This window comes from Phocoena sinus, chromosome X, assembly GCF_008692025.1.
Source record: "Phocoena sinus isolate mPhoSin1 chromosome X, mPhoSin1.pri, whole genome shotgun sequence".
Classification (NCBI taxonomy): domain Eukaryota; kingdom Metazoa; phylum Chordata; class Mammalia; order Artiodactyla; family Phocoenidae; genus Phocoena; species Phocoena sinus.
The window spans coordinates 127,236,905-127,259,399 of record NC_045784.1 but is presented as its reverse complement, the minus strand read 5'-3'; the positions used below and the strand labels follow the sequence as shown (position 1 = coordinate 127,259,399).

General features: G+C 43.7%; 1 protein-coding gene across 7 annotated transcripts in view; it reads right to left on the bottom strand.

Annotated features, from left to right (window-relative positions):
- The window catches only part of MTMR1 (myotubularin related protein 1), a 70,595-nt gene that overhangs the window by 5,876 nt on the left and 42,224 nt on the right, over positions 1-22,495 (bottom strand). For all 7 annotated transcript variants that reach the window (XR_004347975.1, XM_032619077.1, XM_032619075.1 and 4 more), the window contains 5 exons: positions 21,704-21,889; positions 20,797-21,003; positions 9,888-9,980; positions 5,044-5,157; positions 1,190-1,366 (listed from right to left, as the gene is read on the bottom strand). Coding sequence is in view for 6 of the 7 variants with exons in the window: in XM_032619077.1 (XP_032474968.1) it covers positions 1,190-1,366; positions 5,044-5,157; positions 9,888-9,980; positions 20,797-21,003; positions 21,704-21,889 (777 nt within the window). In the remaining variant the exon portion in view is untranslated. The remainder of the gene's footprint in view (positions 1-1,189; positions 1,367-5,043; positions 5,158-9,887; positions 9,981-20,796; positions 21,004-21,703; positions 21,890-22,495) is intronic.

Here is a 22,495-nt window from a genome sequence, read left to right as displayed (position 1 = left end):
ATGGAGCCCGAAGCCAAGGCTACAGCAAGCGAATTTCCAGCATGGAGGGAAGGTTAGTGAAGTGACGGCCTTGTCAACGTTCACATGCCATGCAACTGAGAGGGACATGAACAGTTCAGTCCTCCCCGTGGTTAGTGGGGCTTGGGGACTATTACAGGTGTCCCCCCTAAATTCATAAGTTGAAATTCCAACCCTCAGTACCAAAGAATGTGACCTTATTTGCAGAGAGAGTCTTTACAGAGGTAATGAAGTTAAAATGAGGTCAGTAGGGTTGCCCTAATCCAGTATGACTGGTGTCCCTATGAAAAGGGGAAATCTGGACACAGATACACATAGAGGGAAGATGATGTGAAAAGGCACAGGGAGCAGATGGCCGTCTACAGGCCAAAGAAAGAGGCCTGGAACGGATCCTGCCCTCACGGCCCCCAGAAGGAACCAACCCTGAGACACCTTGATTTTGGACTTCCGGGCTCCAGAACTGGGGGACAATACATTTCTGTTGTTTGACCCACCCAGTCTGTGGGACTTTGTCACGGCTGCCCAAGCAGGAGGAGACAGATGAAACATGCCTGGAGAGGCTCTGAAGGTACAGAGCAAGAGGGAGGGATCAGGCAGGAGGGGGGCAGAGAGGAAAGACGTATCTGCACATCCGGGGCCAACAGAAGTGATGAGGTCAAACTGGGCCCTGGAGACGTGCTCCCGGTGCACGGCCAGTAAACCCGAAGATAATTCAACTTAAAAAAAAAAAAAGCCCAGAACCCTCAGTAAAAAGCCCCATGTGCCCGTGGAGGTGAGGGCTGGCTGCCTTGTTCTCCTCAACCACACCCACCATGTCCCAGCCACCCAGCTGGAAGAGCTCAGCCACTGAACACCAAGGGCGACCACAGCTCGGTTGCCTGGCCCTGCTGTGCACTGTTCTGTAATATTTTTTCAGTCTCAGGAGATGCTACAGTGAAAAGGGAGGGGACGACCCCTTCCTCAAGGGGGTGCGTGCTCTGTGACTCGGCACGTGCCCTCTTTCTGTTGTGCTACCAGAGTCTATAAGCTGTGACCGAGAGTCATCGGAAGGACTGACAAATGCAGTAATTTACAACACTTCATCAGCTGTGTACCTTCACTTAATTCTACACCACCATCTTTCCTTGGGCAGAAAGATATGCTTTTTTGGAAAAGAAAAACAAAAAGATACCTGAGGCCTCATTCGTGGATTCCATCGCACGTAATAGTTTACCCATAATTCCAAATGACTCAGACTAGTAACAGGATATAGGACGTGGTTTTCATAATTCACAAAGAAGGGATTAGAAAACTCATCCAGCTGGCTATTGACATAAGACCACAGAGATATAGTCTTCGTATAGACATCCTGAAAAACAAAAAAAGGAACACACTGAAATAAATTCAACTTCACAGCCTCAAGAATGTGTACCACGTGGAGAAAAGGACTTGAATAATGAAGGGGGTTCAACTGATAAAAACCAGGAACATTTACTAAGTCCCACCCCATCCCTCTGCACACATGACCCAAAAACAGACTAGTTACTGTCCTAGAAAAACGTACTGCTGAGTTAGATGACATCTGGCGATTGTGCCTGTTTGAAGGCAGAATGAGAACCTTCTAACAATCCCAGGACGATGGGGCCCATATTTAACAAATACATTTTTTATTCTTTTTTGCACCTTGCTTGTGTGACCCTTAATATTAAGGACCATAGGTAGAATTTACAGATAAGATTCCTTTCACTGGAAAATCATGGCTATCTGGGGGAAAACCTGTGGGGTGGCAGGCTGAAGAAGCCTTATATAGAGAATATATCATTAAATTATAGATCCCCACCTCCCAATTTTACAGTACACTGTAACTTTGCATTGCTCATCGGAATGCAGGCACCCAAACCCACAGGCATGATGGGGCAGATAGACATTAAACGTGGATCAAGTACAAAGTCAAAGTGAGAAAACAGTGAGGCCAGGAGTGTTTTCCACCGTTTTGCTGCTCCCAAGCCAGCTGACTTCTCCCCAAGTTGTCTAGACACAAGAGATTAGGATCTCTTCATATTTTATATTTCATATTTACAAGAGAAACACCAGCAATAATTCAAGGGACCCCAGATAGCCAAAACAATCTTGGGAAAAAAGAACAAATTTGGAAGTCTCACACTTCCCAATTTCAAGACTTAACTACAAAGTTGCAGTAATCAATACAGGTGGTACTGGCATAGGATGGACAGACATAGACATACACATCAATGAAATAGAATAGAGTACAGAAACAAACCTTCACATTTATGGTCAACTGATTTTCAACAAGGATGCCAAGAAAACTCAATGGGAGAAAGACAATGTTTTCAACAAACAGTGCTGAGACAGCTAGATAACCACATGCAAAAAAATGAAGTTGAACCGTTACCTCACACCACATACAAAAAGTAACTCAAAATGGACAACAGGCCTAAACACAAGAGCTAAACTCTTAGAAGAAAACATAGGCTTAAACTTCCATGACCTTGAGTTAGGCAATGGTTTCTTAGATATGACAACAAAAGCACAAGCAACAATAAGAACAAAAAAAACCCAGACAACTTGGACTTCATCAAAATTAAAGACGTGTGTTTCAAATGACACCATCAAAGAAGTGAAAATACAGTGCACAGAATGGAAGAGAGTATTTGCAAATCGTATCTGATAAGGGACTTGCGTATGTAAAGAATACATAAGGAACTCTTTCACTCAATAATAACAAGATAACCCAAATAAAAATGGGCAAAGGATCGGAATAAACATTTGTCCACAGACATATACAGTTGGCCAATAAGCACCTGAAGAGATGCTCAGCATCATTAGTCATCAGAGAAATGCACACAAAAATCACAATGAAATACCACTTCACACCCAACTGGAATGGCTAGAATCAAAAAGATAAACAATAACAAGTGTCTACAAAGATGTGAAGAAAATGGGACCCTAAGACATTGCTGGTAAAAATGTTAAATGTTGCAACTGCTTTGGAAAACAGTCTGGTGGTTCCTCAAAGGGTTAAACATAGAGCTACCATATGAACCCAGCAATTCGACTCCTAGGTGTCTCCCCAAGAGAAGTGAAAGCATATGTCCTCACAAAACCTTGAACATGAATGTTCATAGCAGCAGTATTCATAAGAGCCCGAAGTAGAAACAACCCAAATGTCCATCTGCTGATGACTGGATAAACAAATTATGGTCTGTCCATACAATGGAATATTATTCCGTCATGAAAAAGGAACGACACACTGGTATATGCCAAACATGGATGAGCCTTGAAAACAGTATGCTTAGTGAAATCAGCCAGACACAAGAGGACAAATACTGTATGATTCTATTTATACAAAATGTCCAGAAGAGGTGAGTTCACAGAGACGGAAAGTAGATTAGTGGTTGCCGGGGGCTGGGCGGAGGGAGGAATCGGGAGTGACTGCTAACGGGTATGGGACTTCTTTTTGGGGTGATGAGAATTTTATGAAATTAGACGGTGGGGATGGTTGCACCCTGAATATACTAAAAACCACTGAACAGTCCACTTTAAAAGGGTTAATTGTATGGTATGTAAATTATATCTCAAGAGAGCTGATTTTTTAGAGTACATTTTGATTAAAAAAAAAGATAAGACCATAAGGATTTAAATTCTACATATGAGCCATATTGTTCTGTTGACATTTTCTTTAAAAACAGCTTTACTGAGATAAGTCACATACCATAAAATTCACTCATTTAAATCCTTTTTCTTCATTAGGAGGTTAACAGGGCCCCATCACACTGGGCCCTCAGGAATGTGGACTTCACCCTGATCACAGTGGGAAGCCACAGGCAGGTTTCAAGCAGAGGAGAGCCACGTGACCAGTCTGAAGTTTGGGAGCGCTGCCCTGGTCGCTATGCTTGGATTCACTGGAGGTCAGAAATGCTCGTTTCTGGGCAGCTGCCTTAGTTCCAGATGCAAGACTGCGGGCTGGGTAGGCTTCAACTAGGCTTGTCGTGGTGGAGTAGTGAGGGGTGGCCAGATTGCAAATCCATCCTGGGACAGGGCTGGCAGTACTCACTGAGGGACTGAACGTGGCAGCTGAGGTGAGGGCGAGGGAGGGATTGAAGATGGCCCCTATGTATGTGGCCTTAGCATCTAGATGGGCAGAGGTGCCACCGAGTGGGATGCAAAAGGGTGAGGGAGGAAGAGGAAAACAGCATTTGGATCCCCAAGACAGATGAAGCTACCTGGAGAGAGAACAAGAAGAGGACCTGGGCCCGGGCGACTCCAAGTTTAGAGATGGGTTAAAAGGAAACAGACTGAGCAGGGAAAGCCAGCGAGGTGGGGGAGAACCAGAGAGGGCATAGGGTGAGGGAGTGGTCAGCTGTGCGCTGAGAGAGAGGGAGGCGGGCTCTGGGGGCCTGCCGTTTTCTCCTAAGTTCTCGAATGTTCTAGCACACTAAACCCGCTGGCAGAAGTCCTTTTCTGTGAACCAGAGGACACTCTTTAAGCTGCCTTCTCCCAATGCTTCCTCACTTTTGATCATTTCTGTCTTTTATCCCAAAGTGAGGAGAAAAGGAAGAGGTAAATCTAACAGAGAAGCTTGGTAACTGCTCCTTTATCAGCTTGATGGAAACGAAGTTGAGCTTGCTACCTCGGGAGAGGTTTGGGCTCATCTACAGACTTCCTTGTCCACGGTCTCCCAGTACCCTTCTGCCCAAGAGCACAGAGAAAGACGAGCAGCATCACAGCATTTGGAGATTAGGGGGTCCAGAGTCTAGTCCTGACACTAGAGACCTCAGGGAGCTGTGGGCTCCCTGGGCCCCCGCACCCGTAAAGGAAGGGGCTTTCGTCAACTCAGCTGGAAGATTAGACACATGCGCTGGGGCTGGTGAACCCTGGGAGGGCATTTCGTGCAACCCCTCCATTTACAGACAGCAGCAGGGTGAGACCCAAGTCCCCTCTCCATTTCAGTCCCCCTTCTGCAGTGGCACTTAATGGGAAAGGCACTCGAGCAATCAGGAAAGCCAGAGGATATAATACACTTACCTCTTTCAGTCGCTGCTGTTCACAGTTGCACAAGAAAGTCCCAAAGAGACAGCTATAAAGGTGATCCAAAATTGTAATCAAGAATAGTTCATTAAACTCGAATGCTGAAGGAAACTTAAATGGAGAGAGAAATAAGGTTTAGTTTTAAAGTTCAATTTCTAAAACAAATTGGTACTAAGTTTTTTGTGAAAGACAGCTAAGCTACAACTTGGAATATAGTCAAAGATTAAAAGGAAAACTGAGGCCACGTAGAACTTAATTGTCTCTAGGTTCCGGGCCAAGCTTATAGATCTGGCTGAGAAACAACCTGAAGCAACAAAAACTGTTGTACTTTTCAGTGCCTAAGAAAGCTTATGGAGCTTCCACTTCTCGCCACGATGACAGAACAGCCTGCATTCATCCTTGTGCCAGAAACAACTAGAGAGCTGGACAAAATATATGACCCAGCTGTTTGCAGACACTGGCAACAGCCAGGAGCACAGGACTGTGATAACCACACCCCGCCCCAGCTCAGAATGGAAGCCAATGAGACAAGTCCTACTATTGTCCCAGCTTCCCTTGTGGAAGCACATTCTGAGTCACAGAGAAGGGAGGGGGATTCCCAGGTAAGTGACTGAAGAAGAAATAGAAAGTCCTTTTCTATTAAACAAACAACTCGAAATTAAAAGCCTTCCCACAGAGACAACTCCATGGACATACATCCCCAGATTCTTACCAATATGTAAGCACACTGAACCTGGCAATATACAATGTAAAAGGGGTAACACCACATGGCCAAGTGGGGTTTGTCTCGGGAATGCAAGGCTGCTTTAAGATTTGAAGATCAAGGTTACCAAAAACAAAAAAAACTATTATTGTAATTCGCTATATTGACAGAATAAGGAGGAAAACCACATGGCCAAGTGGGGTTTGTCTCGGGAATGCAAGGCTGCTTTAAGATTTGAAGATCAAGGTTACCAAAAACAAAAAAAACTATTATTGTAATTCGCTATATTGACAGAATAAGGAGGAAAACCACATGATCCTCTCAATTGCTGTTTCAGGTAATTCTTAATGGGGCTAGCAGAATTCCAGCAAAGAATTACCATTGCCGTGAGTTTCTAGCCAGTAGCTGACATTTAGTAGCCATGACAGAGACGATCTGGAAATGATGACAGTGATCCTAGCAGCAGGCATGTACTGGGAGCCTACCATGTACCAGAATTCTAATGTAAAAACATAGTGAAATATTCATCACCTATTCAATGAAGCAAAGGCAATTAGAACAAGACCAAATAGAATTACCCATCATATTTTTGTGCATCAGTGTACTTTAAAGATCTATTCCCTAATCAGAGATGTTTGCAGACTGTCACAACTAATTCTGTCATCTCTAGAGTGACAACCAGAGTCACTGATGGAAAGTTTATTTTTTAAGCTTATCTTTATTACTTTACTAGACCAGAGACAAGCTTCTCAATTCGAAACAATGGTCAATGCAGGACTGTCCAAACTCCATCTGAAATTGTTATTTTCCTCACCAGGCTATGACATTAGCCAACCTAAGGAATTCTGCTCAGCTGCCCTAGATTAAGATTTGCCTCTGTCTACCTTAAGGACTGCTCTCAGAGAAACACATAACTTTTTTTTTAATCTTGTTCTTAGATGAACTAAATCAATGGTGAACCAAATCAATGATGAACTAAATCAACTAAATCTGGCCAAGTACATTATGTCAATTTTTTCTAGTATTTTTCTATGCAGCTTAGTCATGCTCTATTTATAAGTTATTGGCACCAAGAAATTTATGAATTTTAAGCAAAAATATAAGTTACATATATACTGAAGCAATTAAATAAAGGATAGAAATGGAAGGTCTGTATTTCATTTTCAAATGTTTAAAAATATACATTTATCAACAGGACAGCAAAGCTTCTATTGACATATTTTTGAAGTCATGAGTCTTTAGTCCTAACCCTGAGCCCGCATTCTGGATCTGCGAGCTTGGTTGGGCAGGCCGTGGAGGGGGGCATCGCCACTGACTACAAGCCTTACTCCGGCCAAGTGGGTAGCAGGTATGGGAGGTCAGGGTGGGCGAGGCTCAGCCCAAGCCGGTTGGCACCCGAAACACGGGGACACAAAGGCTCCATCTATTCATGTTAGGTCAGGACTGCTATTCACATCCGAAGGGCAGTGTGGTGTTAAACTCAGTTCAGGAAACATTTCATCAGAGGAAGTAGCAACCGCTAGATACAAATACAAGATTAAGCTTCTGTGATTCACAGTTTCTTTTAGCCTTTTCTCCTGGAAACTATACCATATACTTTAAAGAGTGTGGTCTCAAAAACCCCATAGAAATCCATAATGAAATTCTGCACCTCTTGATGGACAAAAACATCAACTATTAAACCGATCCAAAAGGGTAAAAAGTCTGTTTAAACTGGGGTTATTGCAGAATGTCTTTGAGACTCTTCTCTGGAGTCCTTCAATGACTTTTTCCCAGTTCCTTTGACATCAATTTGTGCACACAGACTAGTTCATTTCATTGAGATGTCTAACAACGTTACACTGACTTAGCTTATTTGATTTAGCAGTAGGAAACCTAAAAATAAGTTAATCTTGTCACATTACTGCATCTTTTCTGACAAGCTACATATCTCATTCACTTGTAACTTAATTCATAGTTAGACTGATTACCGGCGTGTCTCCTAATGCATTAACAATGGTATTTTAAAAGAAATTAATTATACACATTTCATGGACAGAATCTTAAAGCTTGTGAGAGGCATCTGAAACCTAACCCAAACCCCTCATTTTCTTTCTTAAAAATCAAACATTACAAAAATTATATAAATTAGACATGAAAATAGACACTAAGCAATATGAAGAATGGAAGTCAGTTTGAAGATGTTATGCACACGCACGCGCACACGCACGCACACACACACGCACTTTAGGCAGTTGGGAGGAATAAGCTACTTCACATCCACAAAAATGGTGCTTATCCCTTCAGAAGCATCAGAATTATTTTCTGTGCTCAGCCTTTTTATGTAATTTTTCTGAAATGTATTTCATACCTTCCTGTCTTAACCTGAATGTAACCATCGTTTAATTTTGTTACTGGCTTGGAATCAATACAAATTGCGAGTACACGGCACTACAAAACAGTAAGACTTGAGGCCAGGGTCCGTGCCTTTTGAGTATGTGTTTGCTGTTCCCTGTAACTCATACCATCGGGTGCCCGCCGCTGAGACCACCCCTCCTCTACCCCCACCCCTCTACCTAACTGGCTGCTTTGAATCAGCCGTGAACTACGCACTCAGATTGGGCAAGAGCCCAATCAGCTTGGGGAAGCTAGGTCTAAAAGTGCGAGGAAGTTCTAAGGGAGGGCCTGAGGACTCTGTGAAATGTACTTTGGTTGCTTAGAACCCCAGGCCAGCCCAATTATTTTCTAATTTCTGAAGGCATATCTATCTATCCTCTCATGATCCTTCCTACTCCAGTGTGATCTGTGGACCAGTAGCACAGCCTGGGAGCTTGTTAGAAATGCAGACTCTCAGGCTCTGCCCCAGACCCGTGAATCAGAACTGCATTTTGACAAGATCCCCAGGGTATCTGTGTGCACAGTCAAGTTTAAGCAGCACCCCAGTAGAGCAGAATCCCTGGAGGGCTTGTGAAACAGAGTGCTGCCCCCCATCCAGGGTCAGCAGGTCTGGGGCGGGGCCTGAGAACCTGCATCTCTCGGTTCCAGGGAGGCTGAGGCTACTGGCCCCAGGACTGCACTGGGAACCACTTGTCTGGATCACTTGTCCTGTAACTCATTTTCATATCAGAACCACCTGGGGAGCTTTTAAGACCTACACACACCTGGGCCTCTCCCCAGGCCCACAGGAAGAAGGGTGTCCAGGGGCAGGGCCCAAGCAGGCGCATCTTTAACATGATACGGTCCCCTTCGTGTGCCCGAGGCAGTCAAGGCCAGACCTCCAGGTCAACAGGGAGGAGAGGGCCCAGGCCATGCTTTTCTATCTTGCTTTTTCTGCCTCTCCCTCGCCTCTGTCCCTCTCACTGTATCTCTGCCTCTATTTTGGTTTCCCTCCTGTCTCTGGTCCCTCTGGCTGTCTCCGGCACTCTGGCTTGTTCTCTGGCTCTGATTCCAGGTCCATTTGCATGGCACAATGTCTTATCATGAGGGTAAGACCCCAAACTTGGGTTTCGACGCTGGAGATGAGGGAAGAAACAGCACGTGCCTTCTGGCCTGCTGACCACCGGGCCGACTGGCTTAGGGAAGGGAGACCCCTGCGTGGCCACCTGGCTTACCAGGGCCCCACGCACTGCCGGGTAAGAAACGACAAGACGCTCAGCAGCTTTGTGTCTGCCACCGGTCCTGGGACAGTCCTTTTCCTCCTCACCTTGGGGTGGGAGGGGCTGTGGCCTGGGGTGGGGCGTAGAGGGTCCTGGATTCCCTGGTCTCCACCCACTTTGTTCAGTCACATCCCCATTTCTAACTCCTGGGAATCTTCCAGTACCTGCCCAGCAGCGGGCTGTGCTTGCTTACCCTGACAGAGAGAGGGCAAGTGAAAGAAAGAGAAGGACTGAGGGGCAGGGTTTGCACAGCTGCCGGACAGCATGACGGACAAAAACCGCTTGCAGGAGAAAAGCACCTTTAGGTGTGAAGTTGGTTGTTTCCAATTTTCTGCTTATATTTCTAAGTAATTAGAATCAAACTGAGTTAAATAACAGAAGGGGTCATATTTAACACACATAATCTTCACTTTGAACGAACCTGAAATTAAAGTTTGTCTTCAACTTTAAGATATGCTTAGACCAGACTATAAAGGTCAGAAATAAGACTTGAAATCTCTCACCTGTCTTGTCATTTGCCAAACACAGTCAATAAACTGAAGAAATATAGGGGATCGGTCAGCATCTGCATGGTTGTCATTGCCATGGCCCACTCGCTGAAAACAATCAAGAGGTTAAACATTTTAATGTATGCCATGGTCCTCTCAAAAGTCACTTTAAATTGCCTGGTGGCAAGAAGCATGTCTCATTTATATGTCCCAAGGCCTCACAGAATTCCAGGCACATAAAAGGCACTCAAAAACATTCACTGCATTGAACCGACTGCCATTACTCTTAGGAAACAAAATTTCAGCGTCCTGTTTTTACACGTTGATTGCTTTATAAGTGCCCTTTAGTGTAGTGGAGATGGAGAAGTCATAAGCAAAAGGCCAGCCGACCTTTCAGTCCACCCCAGACACCACGCCAAGTGCTTGGTGTCAATGTGGGACCAGCAATTAGCAGCTCACAAAGCACATGACGACTGCCGTTTTCTCCACAAGTGTAGTTTTTTGCCCCCATTTTTCAGAAATGTCAGGAAGTCCGAGAATCAAAACAACAATTAACAGTTCACAAGTTTTAGCCAATTCTGCATGACTCAGAGAACCTCAAAGCCTCACTGTTGAAATGGTAATGGGGAGTCTTCAAGGCAGTTTGGGATTGTATCTCCAGGTTTTCTTCCAGTTTTAAGACATAACTGATATCCAGTATTGTATATCATACCTTTTGATATTTTACAAGATGTTAATAGATTCACATTAAAAGGTAAAAGATAATTTCAAACACATAAACAGGACTGACAAAGACACTGAAAATGTCAAGTTAAAAACAGCTCACGAGTGAGCATTCTAACAAAAACTTGGAGTAATCTGATGCCTAAGCAAAAGGATGAAAAGGAAAGTTATGAAGATACAAGGCGATCACCACACGGGAAGATCAAGAAATACTGGGCCTATGAAATCGCCACCAAGAAAGACAGAAAAAGAAATAAATGATCAAGTCAACATGAACCCCTCAGAGGAACAGTATACTGCCTTCTTTTTTTAAAAAACATTTAATTGTAGTGAAATATACATATCAAATTTACCAGCATAACCATTTTAAGTGTATAGTTCAGTGGCATTAAGTACATTCACACTGTTGTACAAGCATCACCAGCATCCGTCTCTAGAACCTCCCAAACTGAAAGAGTAACTCCCTATTCCCCTCCGCCAGCCCCTGGACCCCCTCATTCTCCTTTGTCTCTACAGATTCGACTGCTCTAGATACTTCATACACGTGGAATCATGCAGTTTATCTGTCCTTTTGCAACTGGCTTCTTTCATTTAGCATAACGTCCTCTTAATTCATCCGTGTTGTAGCAGGTGTCAGAATCTTCTTCCCTTTGAAAGCTGAATGACATCCCACTGTATGGGTAGACCACAGTCTATTTACCCATTCACCTGTTGATGGACACTGGGTTACTTCCACCTTTGGGCTACTGTGAGTCATGCTGCTATGAACATGGGTGTGCAAGTAAGTGTCTGAGTCCCTGTTTTTGGGGTATATACTCAGAAGCAGAATTGCTGGATCGTATGGTAGTTCTATTTTTAAGTTTTTGAGGCACTGCCATACCGTTTTCCAGAGTGGCTGCATGCATTGCATTACTTCTGTACTTCTATATAAAATAATTTGTGGAACCTACTCCTCAGTATTTAAGGCACCAGGGGAAGTTTTGCACTGACAGTTTACAACTTAAGATTCATTCTTTCTTTTAATAGAGACGCACTGAACTCTTACGGTGCGTGCAAGGCGTCCCCCACCCAGCCCTCAGGATTTCTGGTGGTTTCATGGGGTCCAGTGGAGGCCAGGCCCCTGGCTAGGAACCTGGGGTACACTATACATGAGACCCAGCATCTGTGCTCAATGAATAATTCACTTGTGGTTTAGTCGCAGGAGAAGACCTGTAAACAACAGAGGCGATAGAGTGCGCCGGGGCTTCCTAGTCTGAGACACATGTGGTGGGGCTGCAAAGGAACAAGCAGCCATCCCAGGACGGTCTAGAGGAGGAAGCTAGGCGGGAAAGTCACGAGTCACAGTCATGGAGGAGGTCTTACTTGAGAGAACTTGAAGGGCCAGGAGGAACTTGCTTCTGGCTGGCCAGGGATAGATTCTATGAGAAGCAGTGGGGAGGCTCAGGGGGTGGGGGGTTGGTGGCGGCCACCAGGGGTGCTGTAAGTAGCAGGGCACGGTTGAGGCAAGGCGAGAGAGGTGAGACGAGGTTGGAAAGGTGGGCCAGGGCCAGATCACTAAGGGCCCCAAACGTGGCGCTGAGGAGTTTGCCCACAACCCAGTAGGCCGTGGGCAGACTCAGAGGGGTTTGTGCTGGGGAGAGTCAGCACCAGATCTGCTTTATGTAATGCCCCATCTGCTACAGTGGGGACAGTGGGTTGGAAGGAGACAGGGAGACTGCCACAATAGTCCTGAGGGAGCTGGCCAGGCCTGAACTAAGGGGGATGGAGTGGCAATAGGGAGGAGATGACAGATTTGAAATACATGCATTTAAAATCATGGGACTGGCTGAGATCAGTAAGGGATAAAGCATACAGAAAGAAAAGAAACGATGTGAGGACTGAGCCCTAGGGCACCCCAACATTAAGAAGTTGGGGAGAGTGAAGCCTCATGAGCAGTGGACTAAATCCCCACAGTCAACCTGATGTGCCTGCATCTGTGGAGTACATGAAGAGACGACGGATCATCCCGAATTGAGGCGGTGGGGTTTACTGTGTGCGACTGACTGGTTCCTGATTTTTATGTTTATCTTAGTGCAGTTTTTAGCACTTGAGATCATTGGTGGATTTGTTTATTGGTTTGGCTGCTCTCTTCTCTTTTTTTATTACTTAAAATTTATTTTATTTTAATAATTATTTTATTTTGTTTCTTTTAATTTTTAAATTTCTTTCTTTCTTTTTTTTCTCCCTTTTCTTCTGAGCCGTGTGGCTGACAGGGTCTTGGTGTTCTGGCCGGCTGTCAGGACTGGGCCTCTGAGGTGGGAGAGCCAAGTTCAGGACACTGGACCACCAGAGACCTCCTGGACCCACGTAATATCAATCGGCGAGAGGTCTCCCAGAGATCTCCGTCTCAACGCTAAGACCCAGCTCCACTCAACGGCCAGCAAGCTCCAGTGCTGGACACCCTATGTCAAACAACTAGCAAGACAGGAACACAACCCCACCCATTAGCAGAGAGGCGGCCTAAAATCATACTAACTTCACAGACACCCCAAAACACACTACTGGACATGGCCCTGCCCACCAGAAAGACAAGATCCAGCCCCAGTCACCAGAACACAGGCACAGTCCCCTCCACCAGGAAGCCTACACAAGCCCCTGAAGCAACCTTAGCCACAGGGGGCAGTCAGCAGAAACAACGGGAACTACAAACCTGTAGCCTGCAAAAGGAGACCCCAAACACAGTAAGTTAAACAAAATGAGAAGACAGAGAAATACACAGCAGATGAAGGAGCAAGGTAGAAACCCACCAGATCAAATAAATGAAGAGGAAATAGGCACCCTACCTGAAAAAGAATTCAGAATAATGATAGTAAAGATGATCCCAAATCTTGAAAATAGAATGGAGAAAATATAAGAAACGTTTAACAAGGACCTAGAAGAACTAAAGAGCAAACAAACAATGATGAAAACATAATAAATGAAATTAAAAATTCTCTAGAAGGAATCAACAGCAGAATTAATGAGGCAGAAGAACAGACGAGAGACCTGGAAGATAAAATAGCGGAAATCACTACTGCAGAGCAGAATAAAGAAAAAAGAATGAAAAGAATTGAGGACAGTCTCAGACACCTCTAGGACAATATTAAATGTACCAACATTCGAAATATAGGGGTCCCAGAAGAAGAAGAGAAAAAGAAAGGGTCTGAGAAAATATTTGAGGAGATTATAGCTGAAAACTTCCCTAACGTGGGAAAGGAGATAGTCAGTCAAGTCCAGGAAGTGCAGAGGGTCCCAAACAGGAAAAATCCAAGGAGAAACACTCCAAGAAACATATTAATCAAACTATCAAAACTTAAATACAAAGAAAAAATATTAAAAGCAGCAAGGGAAAAGCAACAAATAACATTCAAGGGAATCCCCATAAGGTTAACAGCTGATCTTTCAGCAGAAACTCTACAAACCAGAAGGGAGTGGCAGGACATATTTAAAGTGATGAAAGGGAAAAACCTACAACCAAGATTACTCTACCCAGCAAGAATCTCATTCAGATTCGATGGAGAAATTAAAACCTTTACAGACAAGCAAAAGCTAAGAGAACTCAGCACCACCAAACCAGCTTTACAATGAATGCCAAAGGAATTTCTCTAGGCAGGAAACACAAGAGAAGGAAAAGGCCTACAATAACAAACCCAAAACAATTAAGGAAATGGTAACATGAACATACATATCGATAATTACCTTAAATGTAAATGGATTAAATGTTCCCACCAAAAGACACAGACTGGCTGAATGGATACAAAAACAAGACCCATATATATGCTGTCTACAAGAGACCCACTTCAGACCTAGGGACACACACACACCGAAAGTGAGGGAATGGAAAAAGATATTCCATGAAAATGGAAATCAAAAGGAAGTTGGAGTAGCAATTCTCATATCAGACAAAATAGACTTTAAAATAAAGACTATTACAAGAGACAAAGAAGGACACTACATAATGATCAAGGGATCAATCCAAGAAGAAGATATTACAATTGTAAATATTTACGCAGCCAACGTAGGAGCACCTCAATACATAAGGCAAATGCTAACAGCCACAAAAGGGGAAATCGACAATAACACAATAATAGTAGAGGGCTTTAACACCCCACTTTCACCAATGGACAGATCATCCAAAATGAAAACAAATAAGGAAACACAAGCTTTAAATGACATATTAAACAAAATGGACTTAATTGATATTTATAGCACATTCTATCCAAAAACAACAGAATACACTTTCTTCTCAAGTGCTCATAGAACATTCTCAAGGATAGATCATATCTTGGGACACAAATCAAGCCTTGGTAAATTTAAGAAAACTGAAATCGTATCAAGTATCTTTTCCAACCACAACGCTATAAGGCTAGATAACAATTCCAGGAAAAAACTGTAAAAAATACAAACACATGGAGACTAAACAATACGCTACTAAATAACCAAGAGATCACTGAAGAAATCAAAGAGGAAATCAAAAAATACCTAGAAACAAATGACAAAGAAAACAAGACGACCGAAAACCTATGGGACGCAGCAAAAGCAGTTCTAAGAGGGAGGTTTATAGCTATACAATCCTACCTCAAGACACAAGAAACATCTCAAATAAACAACCTAACCTCGCACCTAAAGCAATTAGAGAAAGAAGAACAAAAAAACCCCAAAGTTAGCAGAAGGAAAGAAATCATAAAGATCAGATCAGAAATAAATGAAAAAGAAATGAAGGAAACAATAGCAAAGATCAATAAAACTAAAAGCTGGTTCTTTGAGAAGATAAACAAAATTGATAAACCATCAGCCAGACTCATCAAGAAAAAAAGGGAGAAGACTCAAATCAATAGAATTAGAAATGAAAAAGGAGAAGGAACAACTGACACTGCAGAAAGGATCATGAGAGACCACTACAAGCAACTATATGCCAATAAAATGGACAACCTGGAAGAAATGGAAAAATTCTTAGAAATTGATTATACTCCCCAAAGCAACCTTTCCAGACTGAACCAGGAATAAACAGAAAATATAAACAGACCAATCACAAGCACTGAAATTGAAACTGTGATTAAAAATCTTCCAACAAAGAAAAGCCCAGGACCAGATGGCTTCACAGGTGAATACTGTGAAACATTTAGAGAAGAGCTAATACTTACCCTTCTCAAACTCTTCCAAAATATAGCAGAGGGAGGAACACTCCCAAACTCATTCTACAAGGCCACCATCACCCTGATACCAAAATCAGACAAAGATATCACAAAAAAGAAGACTACAGGCCAATATCACTGATGAACACAGATGCAAAAATCCTCAACAAAATACTAGCAAACAGAATCCAACAGCACATTAAAAGGATCATACACCATGATCAAGTGGGGTTTATCCCAGGAATGCAAGGATTCTTCAATATATGCAAATCAATCAATGTGATACACCATATTAACAAACTGAAGGAGAAAAACCATATGATCATCTCAACAGATGCAGAAAAAGCTTTCAACAAAATTCAACACCTATGCATGATAAAAACTCTCCAGAAAGTAGACACAGAAGGAACTCACCTCAACATAATAAAGGCCATATATGACAAACCCACAGCCAACATCATCCTCAGTGGTGAAAAACTGAAACCATTTCCACTAAGATCAGGAACAAGACAAGGTTGCCCACTCTCACCACTGTTATTCAACATACTTTTGGAAGTTTTAGCCACAGCAATCAGAGGAGAAAAAGAAATAAATGGAATCCAAATCAGAGAAGAAAAGTAAGACTGTCACTGTTTGCAGATGACATGATACTATACATAGAGAATCCTAAAGATGCTACCAGAATACTACTAGAGCTAATCAATGAATTTGGTAAAGTAGCAGGATACAAAATTAATGCACAGAAAGCTCTTGCATTCCTATACACTAATGATGAAAATCTGAAAGAGAAATTAAGGAAACACTCCCATTTACTACTGCAACAGAAAGAATAAAATACCTAGGAATAAACCTACCTAAGGAGACAAAAGACCTGTATGTAGAAAACGATAAGACACTGATGAAAGAAATTAAAGACGATACAAACAGATGGAGAGATATTCCATGTTCTTGGATTGGAAGAATCAACACTGTGAAATTGATTATACTCCCCAAAGCAACCTACTTTGATTGAGGTTCAATGCACTCCCTATCAAATTACCAATGTGGGCTTCCCTGGTGGTACAGCGGTTAAGAATATGCCTGCCAATGCAGGGAACACGGGTTTGAGCCCTGGTCTGGGAAGATCCTACATGCCGCGGAGCAACTAAGCCTGTACGCCACAACTACTGAGCCTGCACTCTAGAGCCCGTGAGCCAGAACTACTGAGGCCCATGCATCTAGAGCCCATGCTCTGCAGCAAGAGAAGCCACCGCAATGAGAAGCCTGCGAACCACAACCAACAGTAGCCCCCATTCACCACAACTAGAGAAAGCCCGTGAGCAGCAACAAAGACCCAGTGCAGCCAAATATAAATAAATAAAATAAATTAATTTGTTTTTAAAAAAAAAACCTACCAACGGCATTTTTCACAGAACTAGAACAAAAAATTTCACAATTTATATGAAAACACAAAAGACCCCGAATAGCCAAAGCAATCTTGAGAAAGAAAAATGGAGCTGGAGGAATCAGGCTCCCTGACTTCAGACTATACTACAAAGCTACAGTAATCAAGATAATATGGTACTGGCACAAAAACAGAAATGTAGATCAATGGAACAGGATAGAAAGCCCAGAGATAAACCCATGCATGTATGGTCACCTTATCTTTGATAAAGGAGGCAAGAATATACAGTGGAGAAAAGACAGCCTCTTCCATAAGTGGTGCTGGGAAAACGAGACAGCTACATGTAAAAGAATGAAATTAGAACACTTCCTAACACCATACACAAAAATAAGCTCAAAGTGGATTAAAGACCTAAATGTAAGGCCAGACACTATCAAACTCTTAGAGGAAAACATAGGCAGAACACTCTATGACATAAATCACAGCAAGATCCTTTTTGACCCACCTCCTAGAGAAATGGAAATAAAAACAAAAATAAACAAATGGGACCTAATGAAACTTCAAAGCTTTTGCACAGCAAAGGAAACCATAAACAAGACCAAAAGACAACCCTCAGAATGGGAGAAACTATTTGCAAACGAAGCAACTGACAAAGGATTAATCTCCAAAATATACAAGCAGCTCATGCAGCTCAGCAGCAAAAATGCAAACAACCCAATCCAAAAATGGACTGAAGACCTAAATAGACATTTCTCCAAAGAAGATATACAGATTGCCAACGAACACATGAAAGGATGCTCAACATCAGTCATCATTAGAGAAATGCAAATCAAAACTACAATGAGGTATCACCTCACACTGGTCAGAATGGCCATCATCAAAAAATCTACAAACAATAAATGCTGGAGAGGGTGTGGAGAAAAGGGGACACTCTTGCACTGCTGGTGGGAATGTAAATTGATAGAACCACTATAGAGAGCAGTATAGAGCTTCCTTAAAAAACTAAAAATGGAACTGCGCTATGACCCAGCAATCCCACTACTGGGCATATACCCTGAGAAAACCATAATTCAAAAAGAGATAAGGGGCTTCCCTGGTGGCACAGTGGTTGAGAGTCCGCCTGCCAATGCAGGGGACATGGGTTCGTGCCCCAGTCCGGAAGATCCCACATGCTGCAGAGCGGCTGGGCCCGTGAGCCATGGCTGAGCCTGCGCGTCCGGAGCCTGTGCTTCACAGTGGGAGAGGCCACAACAGTGAGAGGCCCATGTACCGCAAAAAAAAAAAAAAAAAAAAGAGATAAGTACCGCAGTGTTCACTGCAGCTCTACTTACAATCGCCAGGACATGGAAGCAACTGAAGTGTCCATCGACAGATGAATGGATAAAGAAGATGTGGCACATATATTCAATGGAATATTACTGAGCCATGAAAAGAAGTGAAATTGAGTTATTTGTAATGAGGTGGATGGACCTAGAGTCTGTTGTACAGAGTGAAGTAAGTCAGAAAAACAAATACCGCATGCTAACACATATATATGGAATCTAAAAAAAAATAATAATAATAATGCTTCTGAAGAACCTCAGGACAGAACAGGAATAAAGACGCAGAGGTAGAGAATGGAGTTAAGGACACGAGGAGGGGGAAGGGTAAGCTGGGACGAAGTGAGAGAGTGGCACTGACTTACAAACACTATCAAATGTAAAATCGATAGCTAGTGGGAAGCAGCCACATAGCACAGGAAGGTCAGCTCGGTGTTTTGTGACCACCTAGAGGGGTGGGATAGGTAGGGTGGGAGGGAGGGAGATGCAAGAGGGAGGAGACATGGGGATGTTTTTATATGTATAACTGAATCACTTTGTGATACAGCAGAAACCAACACACCGTTGTAAGCAATTATACTCCAATAAAGGCGTTAAAAAAAAAGAAGTTGGGGAGAGAGGGAGGACCAGAAGGTAGGAGGAGATTCAGAAGGTTGCAGCCACCTAGAAGCCAAGGGAAGAAAGCGTTTGCAGAAGAAGGGAGCAATGACCAGTATCAAATGCTCAGGCCAAATACGAGAAGCACTTGGCAGAGTGGCAGCCATTGGTGCCTGTGACAAGAGCAGTGGCAGGGCGAAGGTGCAGGGGCGTGAGGAGGAAGCCTGGCTGAAGCGGGTTCAAGAGAGACCAGAAGGAGAGAAACAGTGAGAGCCAGAACAGACTAGTTTTGTGCAGATTTGTTGTAGTGGGGAGCAGATGTTCAGGGTGACACCTGGAGGGGGAAGTACAGTCAAGAGGGTTGGGTTTTAGGGTGGGGTAAGTAACAGCACGTTTCTATCAATGGAAACGATCAAGGGGAGAGGGGAGATGGAGGCAGGAACCACCCATGAGCCGGATGACGGGACAGGTGGGCAAGGAGAGAAACTGGCTTCAGGTAGGAGCTCATCCACAGAAACTTGAGGGAAGGAATAGTAGACAGACCCAGTGGGTGAGTGACTGCAGGCTTGAAACCCCTGCCTGAAGGTTGGCTGTACCCTCAATAGCTGGGTGACCTTGGCAGATAGCTCATACTCAGTTTCCCCATCTATCCATGGTAGCATCTGCCTCGCAAGGTCACTAGAAGATTAAAACTGGAGGATACACGTAACTGAGCACCACTGTGTGTCCAGCACTGTTGAAGTCCTAACCCTCAGTACCACAGAATGTGAGTGCATTGGGAGAGAATCACATCCTTAAAGGCCCTAAGTTGAAATGAGGCTGTTCCAGTCTGACTCATGTTCTTATAAGAAGAGGAAGTCTGGACACAGAGAGACAACAGGGATGTGTGTGCACAGAGGAAAGGCCACGTGAGGACACAGCAAGAAGGCAGCCGTCTGCAAGCCAAGGAGAGAGCCATCAGGAGAAACCAACCCTGTCAGAACCTTGATCTTGGACTTCCAGCCTCCAGAATGATGAGACAATAAATTTCTGTTGTTTAAGCCACCCAGTCTTATGGTACTTTGTATGGCAAAATCTGGTACACCGATGTTCACAGCAGCATTATTCACAATCACCAACAGATGGAAATAACCCAAGTGTCCACCAACAGGTGAATGGATAAACAAAATGCAGTATATCCACACAATGGAATACCACTCAGCCATGAAAAGGAATTACTGATAAAATCTGATAGGTTCTATAAGATGCATAAACCTTGAGAACATTGTGCTTAGTGAAATAAGCCTGTCGCAGCGAGACAAATATCGTGTGAGTCCACTTATGTCAGGGAGATGGGAAGCACATTAGTGGTCGCCAGGGGCTGGTGGGAAGAGGGAAATGAGGCGTGACTACTTAATGTGTACAGGGTGTCCTTTTGGGGGTGATGAAATGTTTTGGAACTAGATAGAGATGGTGGCTGCACAACACTGAATGCACTAAATGCCGTGGAACTATATACTTTAAGATGGTTAATTCTACGTTATATGAATTTTACCTTAATTCTTTACAAAAATAAAGGCATACCCACGTGGGAAAAAAAAAGATTGCCCTGCCAGGAACATACAATGGTCCATGGCATTCTCTTATGGCAATTCAGGCCTCACACAGAGCACAAAGCCATCTCCTGTGTGTGTGTGTGTTGTGTGTGATACAAATATGCATATGATATAGCAAAATAATGAAGCGTGCACCTCACTGTCTCAACTTACCAGTGCAAACCTATGTCCAAAGCTTATCCACTCCTTTTCTATGAGAGCCTCGAATCCTTTAATGGTGCGGTAATAACTGTCCAACATCAGCATGGCCAGAGACGTCAGCTGGGATGTTCGGTCCCAACCGTCGCTGCAGTGCACCACCACCGAGGTTTTCCCAGATTCTATTTTATCAGCAATTCTTACTGCCCCAGCAAGAAGCATCTTCAGAAAAGAAGGCACATTAAACCAGGCTACATTTAATTTCTATTACAGCAAAAAGAATTCTGTGGAGAACACTGGAAGTTCAGGCCAATGAACCAAACAAGAATGCAATCAATTTAAGAATCACTAGGAAACGTTAGTATCTGGAGGGAAAAAAGAGAAACTTACACTAAGAAAAAACGACAGTAGTAAACAGGGTCCTTTATCAAAGGGCCACAAAATACTTTAAAAACCTGATCTGAGGGCTTCCCTGGTGGTGCAGTGGATGAGAGTCCGCCTGCCGATGCAGGGGACGTGGGTTCGTGCCCCGGTCCGGGAGGATCCCGCATGCCGCGGAGCAGCTGGACCCGTGAGCCATGGCCGCTGAGCCTGCGCGTCCAGAGCCCATGCTCCGCAACGGGGGAGGCCACAACGGTGAGAGGCCCGTGTACCGCAAAAAAAAAAAAAAAAAAAAAAAAACCTGATCTGAGGCAAGCATTATTGCTTTCTGTTATGTCACAACCCCCCCCCAACAAAGACCACAGTTTGGATGCTGCCCATCTAAACTATGAAAACTATGAAAGCCCAAGTACACAGCAAAGATGTATTCATCTGCAATGCTAAGAAACCACCCAGATAGACAGACAGACAGATAGCTTTATGGCCCAGCTGCAGAGAAATCTTAAGCAGAAAGCACGTAAAGGACGGGCCCTCTCTGTACCCGAATGTACTCCAGCCAGTGCGTCCCGTCCACGTTGGACAGCCACCGCGCCTCCTCGATGGCCGGGTACGCGATCTCCTTCAGTTTTCGCAGCGACTCTCTCATCACGTGAATGTTGTGGATCTCCAGGAACACGAGTTCTGCGTTTGGGTATGCACTTTCACTTTCATAGCCCCCACCCTTTGCCTGTGAAAACAAAAGATATATGTCACTTCATCTGAATTAACTTTTCTGTTCTTTCTAGTTTTAACCAGATAGAGACCATTAAAGAAGCGACAAACTCATCTGTTTATAATAAGCCTCCTACATCCTTGTATGAGTTTCCCATGGCTGTTGGAACAGAGTACCACAATCTGAGTGGCTTAAAGTGACAGAAATTTCTCCTCTCAGTTCTAGAGGCTGGAAGTCCAAAATCAAGGTACTGGCAGGGCCGTGTTCCCTCAGAACCCTCTTGGGGAGGATCCTTCTTTGCCTCTTCCAGCTTCTGGTGGCCCCAGGTGTTTCTGGTTTATAGATACGTTAATCTCTGCCCCATCTTCACATGGCCTTCTCCTTGTGTCTGTATCTCTTCTTATAAGGACACCAGTCAGACTGGATTAGGACCCATCCTAATTCCATACGACTTCGTCTTAACTTGATTACATTTGCAAAGACCCTATTTCAAATCAGGGCCACAGTCACAGGTGCCAGGAGTTAGGGCTTCAACACATTTTTTTTTTAATGGAAACACAGTTCAACCCACAACAATCTTCCATCACCCACCATCAGTTCTGAAAACGATTAACAACTGGA